Raw genomic sequence first — 9,069 nt, 5'->3', positions numbered from 1 at the left:
AAACTCTTCTATGAACGAGCACCTTCCACCATAGAAGGTAAAACCTCCGGTAGTCAAGTCCCTCGAGCACAAGGCCTGGTACCGATCACACTCCTTTTTTGAACAATTTGGCATAGTCAGGTGATCAATCCTAAATTAGATGTTGTAATTTAACATTTACAAACATCTAAACTCTCTGTAATTTCATCTATCTTGATTAATTCATATTTACAACATACAACGAGGATATATATGGACCCGAGATACAAGACCTGACTGCCCAATAAATGCACCAACCCAACTAACTACATTAATTGCACTGACTACCTACTAACATTAAATGTGTATACGTATGTCTTATGTATTGTAACACTCCCCCTCAAGCTGGAGCATAGATATTGATCATGCCCAGCTTGTCACAAAACTGACAGATGCAATTTCTAGGTAATGCTTTGGTGAATAAGTCAGCCAACTGTTCATTACTTTTGATATGAGGTGTTTGAATAATTCCTTCTTCTAACTTTTCTCGAGTAAAATGACAGTCAACTTCAATATGTTTGGTCCTTTCATGGAAGACGGGGTTGCTTGCAATATGAATGGCTGCTTTGTTATCACACCACGAATTCATTGGTTCGGACTGAGCAAAACCAATCTCGCTAAGAAGGTTACGAACCCAAATAAGTTCACAAGTTGTCTGGGCCATGGCTCGATACTCGGATTCCGCACTTGAACGAGATACAACATTTTGTTTCTTACTTTTCCAAGATACAAGATTTCCTCCAATGAAGACACAATAACCAGTTGTAGACCGTTTAGTTGCAGGATCACCATTATAATCGGCATCAGAAAATCCCTCAATAGTGTGATGACCATGATTCTGGTATAAAAGACCACGACCAGGTGTACCTTTTAAGTACTTTAAGATGTGAGTGATGTTATGCGAGGGGTATATGAAATAGTATTCATTTTTACAACGAAATACTATTAAATACGATACAATTTTACACAAGATATTTATTTATTTATTGAATGGATATACCTAAACCTTGCTACAACACTTATAGGCAGTGTACCTAATCGTACAGTAGTGTAGTTTTTAGTAAGTCCGGTTCGTTCCACAGGGATCTTTTAAACAAGCTTAACGCTATAATTTTTTACTTATAATTGTAAAAATACAAAAATATATATAAGTAGTATTATTATTATAAAAGGGGGTTTTTACCGTTTAATGACCGGTTTGTCGATTTTAAAACTTAAGACGCAGTTAAAACCTAATGTAAAATATTAAAAATAAATATAACTTAATTTAAAGCGTAAAGTAAATAACGATAATGAAATTGCGATAAATAAAAGTGCGATAAAATAAAAGTGCAATTAAATATAATGATAATAAATAAAAGTGCGATAATTAAAAGTGCAATTAAATATGAAATATATAAATTATGCTTATTTAAACTTCCGTAATCATGATGTTTGACGTGTTGATTTTAGTTTTATTACCATGGGTTAATTGTCCTTTGTCCTGGATTATTCAATATGTCCATACGGATTTGTCCATAATAGTCCATCAGTCATAATCATAAAGTGCGAAAGTCTTCGTCAAATTATTCTTATTCCCGAAGTCAAATATTCCAACTAATTGGGGATTCGAATTGTAACAAGGTCTTAATACTTTATTTAATGAATACACCAGGTTATCGACTGCGTGTAAACCAAGGTTTTACTACTTTGTTAACAATTACACCAATTACCCTTAAATGTAATCCACCCCTGTTTCAACAATTCTATTAACTATTAATCCAGTTCCGTGTCCGGTAAAATGAATAATTATTGGTATTTATAGATATCCCGCCCACCGTACTCAGTCAAGCGTATGTGGTTATATATAAATACGTCAAATTATAAGTCTATATATTAAATTAACGAGGTGTCGTTTAGTTAATATAAAGCTCATTAATAGCCCATAGTCTAATTTCCACAAGTGTCGTTCTTTTATCCAAACCCCAATTATGGTACAAAGCTCAATTACCAAATTTTAATATTTTTAGCCCAACATCACGATTACTTCGTCTTAAATAAGCATAATAATAACTTAGCTACGAGACATTAATTTAAAAATAACATTAACCATAACTTACAGTGATTAAAAATAGTGTAGCGTTACACGGACAGAATTTCGACTTACACCCTTACAACATTCGCTAACATACCCTTATTATTAGAATTTAAAATTAAAATTAAAATTAAAAAATAATATATATATATATATATATATATATATATATATATATATATATATATATATATATATATATATATATATATATATATATATATATATATTTACGTATATGAATGAGAAGAGAAAAGATGGATATATGATCAACCAAAACTGCGAATTTATAGGCATGTGGGCTGTCACCTACTGCCATGCGATCGCATGGATTTTTGCCTTCCAGGCCATGCGATCGCATGGCCCCTTTTTCCAGCTCACAAGAGTTTGGCTCCTAGCTTGCCGACGGTTTTTATTATAATATATAATATATAAATAATTTATATAATTATTTAAATATTATATTTTATTCTTGTGCATAGTTGACTTGTAATTTTTAGTCCGTTGTGTCGAGCGTTGAGAGTTGACTCTGGTCCCGGTTCCGGATTTTCGAACGTCCTTGCGTACAATTTAATATCTTGTACTTTGCGTTTCGCGTCTTGTACTCTTGTAATTTTGAGACGTTTCTCATCAACAATTGGAACCACTTTGATTGTATTTTGTACTTTTGAGCTTTTTGGTTGTTTGCGTCTTCAATTCGTCGAATCTGTCTTTTGTCTTCACCTTTTATTATTTAAACGAATATCACTTGTAAATAGAACAATTGCAACTAAAAGCTTGTCTTTCTTGAGGGATAATGCTATGAAATATATGTTCGTTTTTAGCATTATCAAATATTCCCACACTTGAGCGTTGCTTGTCCTCAAGCAATATAGTCTTGAAATAAAAATACTAGAATCACTTCTTTATTCTTCACACTTTGTACATCAGTGATTTCTATACGGCGGTATGAACAATGGTAGTAACGATGTGGTTTACAGTCCCACATGACTATAAAAATTTAGATCCTTAAGGAAATTGGATCTTTATGAAAACATTTGATCTTTTGAAAATACAATCTAGCTTTTACCCTAGATAAGTTTTCTGGAATAACCCTTCATCGGTGTTTGCGAAATGTTTTTGTGGGTTTGGTGGATTTCAGATTTGAAAATTTTAGCTCAAAACTTGCGGTTTTGTGTCACCCACTTGCTAACCTTGTATTTAGAAAGCAACACGTCCAGTATACTTGCTCCATATATTACCTTTCGGTAAACTACCGTCCGGTTGTAAAGGAAAGCGTTGAACAAGCAACTGTTAAGGCATTGTCCCCTGACATGCTTTTAATTATGGTCTATAACGTGTCGAATGCAATTACTATCCTTGGTAGGAGCAATAGTAAAGCTCACCCTTTAGTTTTTCGGTCTGGCACAAGGTCCTGTCTTTGACCATGCTATGCAACCGCCGTTCTTACGGTTGACACCCGATTTGGTTCAGGTGACTTAATGAATTCCAGGTGAATTCCTAGGATTTTACGTTCAATGGTAATGAACGCATTAAAAATGGGTTTTCAGAAAACAAATCGGTTTGTAATTTTGATCAAAATATTTTCTCGTTCAAGCTCGAGTTTAGATATCATAGAATTCCATGAGTTTGTAATTCTCAATCTTTAAGGTCAATCTCTAGGATTGAGTAATATCAGTCTTAAAAACTGATTTTTAATCTTTAAGGAGATTATCCTTACTGGGGGTCTGATTCATTAGTCTTATCAAGCTAATTTTCACGGCGTTCTCCCCATTTTACGAGACAGATCCTCTCATGGTTAGGATAAGTCTGACCACTTGGCGACCCTGTTTGATGCCGAGGTCCGTGGATTTCCTGCTGATTTTAGTGATGACTTTTCTAGATTTTTCGTCAACCTACAGCTGGTCTGGACGACAACTTCATGACCTAAATCAAGAAGCGCGTTTCTTTTTCGGAAGACTTTACTTCCTTTTAATGATGGAATTGATTCATCGTGTAGATTCATCTTTCTTTCAAAAGTATTACAATAAATTGGGTAAAATGGTTAATTTTGTCCAAAACAAAAGTATCTTTGTACACAATATGTGATATATGTTTTAAAAAACTTGGTAATTTTTCCCACACTTGGCTTTTATTTTCCTTTTTATTGTCCTCTATTCCATTTTAAATGAATTCTAACATTTTGGTTTGTTTCTCAATTTATGTCCTTTTCGAGGTAACAATAATTTCGGTATTAACACCTAGTTTTATCGTTCATAAATATGTATAAACATGATTTTGAATTCATTTAATTGAAAATTTTGAAAATTTTACTAGAATTGGGTAGTCAGTATATAAGACTAGGGATGTTCTTTATTATCAGAGAGCACTAGATTCTAATACAACTACTGCGTTACTAGTATTTCTAATGGTAACCAAGTGTATAAGTCAAAAATTTTAAAAATCTGAAAGAATTTAACCCCTTCCCACACTTAAGATCTTGCAATGCCCTCATTTGTAAGAAATCAGTAAAAATTTAAATTATTGAGGGTGATTAGCGTAGAAAAATGATTAAATTTTACCAAAATTTCCAAACATATTGGCGTTTGTTTGCTGAATGATAAATGGTGTACATCATTTGTTCATTCCGTCTTGTTGTTACATCACATTTGTTTTTCGTTTTGTCGTCAAAATTAGTAGCTTTTGCTAAACTTAATGCCAGTCTTTGAAAATGTGCTGTTTTACCTTGTTGTGTACAATTGACAATATACATACATACAAATACAAACATGCATTGTAATTTGAAATGGGACTTAAAATCCCACTTTCAAATCAAATATGAAATATTAGTACAAAATAATTAAAATATTAAACAATACAATAAAAGTATCAAAATATAATGTGTTTAAACATAAATAAACAGAAATAATAACAAGATAAAATTCATAAAAATTACCAACAGGAACTATATCAATCTGGATAGGGGTTCCAGTTCATGTCATCGTTCGAGTTCCATGGTTGGTGATAGGTGTACTGGTATGACTGGTTAGGGTCGTAAAGGGTAAATGGTGGTCTCATCTCGGGCTGGTGTGGAGGATAGTAAGCGGGTCGGGTCGGAACTTAGTGATCCTGAGGTGACAGCAGGCTCATAATCTGACGCTGATGATAGTCCCATCTATCATGCTGTCGTTGCCTGGAATGCTCGTAATCATTCCGGGCTTGCCACTGCTCCATCCTAAAGGCTCGACCTGTTCCCTACATTCCAAAAGTGGACCCCCTTGGTTCCTATCTACACCTAAGTACTCTCCAATGAGAGTAACAAAAATACCTCCTCCTATAATCCCCCCTTCCTGTATTCCTTCCACCATTTTTGACAAATAAAAACCAACACAGTATGGGATATTAACAAAGCTTCTTGGGTCTCGAATACACTTTAGGTAAAATAAATCATGTAAGGTCATTTTCTCCTTGTTGTGACCTCTCTGTGTAATCGAGGTAGCCAAAAATCTATGAATTATATGAAGCTCGGCTTTGTTAATATGTAAGTAGGAGTGTTTTCCTCCCAGTGTAAAAACATTATAGTTTGACATACGCCTCCAGACGGCGTTCACATCAAAATTCCTATCTACCCTTTCACCACGATAAATCAAATTCATACAATCGGGTAGTAGCAATTCACTAGGAGTGTAAATCTGTAATGCCCTAGCCATGTTCAGCATGGACATCCTGTACATCTACGGCCAAGTATAAACCTAAGAAAACTTCTATCATCTAACCTATCTACATCTACATTTAACGCTATAGTACTCATCAGCTCAACACACCATTCCTTATATACAGGTCTACGAATGGTGAATAGACGTTCCCAATCGGGAAAAGAAGAACTGCCATACCTTTGGATCAGATGGAGTCTAACTCGGCTAGCTAGTTGGACCCTTTCCAAAGGATCCCAATCGATTACTCTTGGCACCTCTACATTTTTTGGTAGCAGTTTGAATTTGTTACTTTGATATGATAGGTAATCTCTCCAGCTTCTATCGAATCTCAGATTAGGATGCAACGTGTGTTCAGGAATTGTTGGGTATTCTACTGGTGGATGCATCGGAAATACTGTGAAGGCATCAACAAATTGTAGTGGATCATAATAACGTACGTGTTGATCAGGCTGTTGTTGTGGTTCCTGTTATGGTTCTTGTTCAGGTTCATATTGCATTTCAGGTTCAGGTTCTGGTTGTGGTTGTCTAGATGATGATGTTACACCATCAGTATATGTAAATCTCTGCAAAACACATTAAACACAAAATTTGTGCATCCAAATATGTATTAGTGTTAGCAAAATAACAAACTGAAACAATTACAATAACATGTTAAATCAAAATTAAACTTATACACATTTTCACAATTTTTACAATTCTACACTTTTTCAAATAAGTCTTTATGAAAATGTATACAAAGTTCATAAGCATTTAACTCAAATTACATGTCAAAATAGTCATTACTAACAATTAAACAAGTCTCAAATGACAATTATATCAAATTAATCAAGTTCATGAATTTTATACCTAAAAAGTCCACTTTAATTCTCAAAAATCATGTTTAAGATCAAAGTTTGGATCATTTAGCTACCTAAACATGTTATACTACTTAATTTAGCAATAATTCATGACAAAAATCGGCAATAACCTGTTTATATCAAAAAGCCCCAAATTGCTCAAGAACACAAACCCTAGATTTTTAAAAATTTTGAAGTTTTTGGCTTCAAATCATGTTAAATAGCATCAATCTAGGTTATACATGCATAAAATACTAACAATTTAACTCTAATTACACTAGAAATTAACAAAATCAAATTAGGAAAAATATAGCTCAAGAACACTAAAAATCAAATTTAAAGAGGTTTAGGGATGTAATTGTTACCTTTCTTGATAAACTTCTGAACAATTTCATGTTTAGAGCAGATTGTAGCGAAAATTTTGGTGAATTTTGGTGTTAAAATGATAAATTTAGAGGTGTTTGTGTGTGTATGTTCGTGTTTTGTGTGTGTGTTATGGAGACAGAAGCAGAACTCGTGAGCTCTTGTATCTGGCCTGGATTCCAGCTCCATGCGATCGCATGGAGTTGCAGTGTAAACCACATGCGATTGCATGGGGTCCGGGTACAGTACTTTTTCCCTTTTTTTTTTATATAAAAACCTTATACTTATTAAAACATATAATTAAATAAAAATAAAAATTTTGTTTCTTTTTAGGATGAGGGCGTTTCGGATCGTTGTCCTAGTTCGTCCCTCGACAAAATTTTAAAATTTGTCAATTCAAAGCGTGGTTTTAAAAGTAAAGATTTTTGGGTTTTTTTACATGTTTTTGGCATACTTTAATTCAATAAGATTAAAAATAATGATAATAAAAGTTCTCGTCCCTACCTTGGGTAGAGCAATTTCGGTTCAACGACCTAGTCTTCAACTCACGACGAATTTTTAGAAATCAATTTTTAACTTAGCGAAATAAAGTAAATTTTTGTTTTTAAATTCACACCAAACTTAAATTTAAAATGCATAAAATTAAAAATTCATATTATTAAAATTAAATATTCACACCAAATTTATATTATATTTTTGTTTTTATACATACAAACTTATATTAAAAATATTAATTTTTTCAAATATTTATAAATTTAAATATATTTATTTAAAAAGTTTACAATAATAATTTAATATTAATATATTAATTTTAAAAAACAAAGTAAAAATAAAAATTAAAAATCTTTTTGATCTTTTATCCCACTTTAATCAATCAAATATTATCAAAAATATACGCCCCTCTTTTCGGTAAAGTAATTTCGGTTCCATAACCTAGTTTAACTTATGACGAATTTTTGAAATATTTTGGGGTGATTGATTAAAGATATTTATACCTTAAGAATAAACGGTAAATGTTGTAGTGATGTAATAAATTTTTGTATGATATCAATAATTTCGGTCGCAAAACCTAATTTTATTGAATACCAATTTAATACTTTATAGCGAACGATTTAGCGTTTATTATCAAAAGGTTCAAAGCAATAAAAATAAAAATAAAAACTGTACATACTTACCTGTGAAATGGAATTCTCAGTGACCTGCTTTAGCCCACTCATAAGATAGTCGGACTAATTGGTTTTCCATAGCTACATTGGCGTAACCTCGAGCATTCAATGTTTTTTCTTCGAAACATATGAACGGTCCATCTCTGCATAAAGTAACGAATTCGGTATTGGAACATGTCTGATTCTTCGAGCATTTTACTTCGTGTGACCATTTTCCGCATTTGTGACATCTTTCAAGGTGTCGTGCTCTTCTTTTCGCTGCGGATTTTGATTTTCCTTTACCAAACTGTAACTTATTATTTTCGTTCCTGGATTCTTTTCTTACTCCGTCCAATTTTCCTCTGATTAATGATACCAATTCACTTGGAAGGGTGTCATTATTACGTTTAGTGATCAAAGCGTGTAGCATTAAACCATGGTTTAGTTCACAGGAAGTCTTCATCTCGTAAAACCTAAAAAAAATAAAAATTCAGAATGGGGGGAGAAGACTAGTTCTTTAGGGTCTGCTAGGGAAAGACCATTCGGTTTCCATTCTCGAGAACTACATGAAAACAGAAAATCTAACTCTAACAGAAATACATATTACCCTAAAAAGATTCGAACCTCCCCACACTTAGTTGAAATTGTGATTAACGTGATTTTCAATTGGATCATCAACAACTTGAATATCTTTGACTTTTACTTCAATTCATTTGTTAATTTCCTCCGTAACTTTCACAAATTCAACTAACATCGCCTTTTCTTTTGGCGATAAATTGGATATTAATCGGTTACATAACTTAAAGTTTCCCTTAATCTTAGCATCGTGAATCCGTTTATAAAGTTTCTTCATTGAACTGTTAAAAACGGGTTCATCTAATTTCTTATCATCAACGGGGTTCTTTGTGATCGGATCATCATTAAGTGTTTCTTCATCT

At 32.9% G+C, this 9,069-nt stretch overlaps 1 protein-coding gene across 1 annotated transcript in view; it reads right to left on the bottom strand.

Annotated features, from left to right (window-relative positions):
- Window positions 1-259: 259 nt before the first annotated feature.
- LOC139868199 (uncharacterized mitochondrial protein AtMg00810-like) overlaps window positions 260-9,069 on the bottom strand; it is a 31,882-nt gene continuing 23,072 nt past the window's right edge. Inside the window, exon 2 of the mRNA XM_071856529.1 lies at window positions 260-912. Within this exon, the coding sequence (XP_071712630.1) occupies window positions 359-912 (554 nt within the window). The 3' untranslated portion in view covers window positions 260-358. The remainder of the gene's footprint in view (window positions 913-9,069) is intronic.

The sequence above is a fragment of the Rutidosis leptorrhynchoides genome, chromosome 9 (assembly GCF_046630445.1).
Source record: "Rutidosis leptorrhynchoides isolate AG116_Rl617_1_P2 chromosome 9, CSIRO_AGI_Rlap_v1, whole genome shotgun sequence".
NCBI lineage: Eukaryota > Viridiplantae > Streptophyta > Magnoliopsida > Asterales > Asteraceae > Rutidosis > Rutidosis leptorrhynchoides.
Note: the sequence above shows the minus strand (reverse complement) of the source record. Positions and strands in the feature narration are given on the sequence as shown.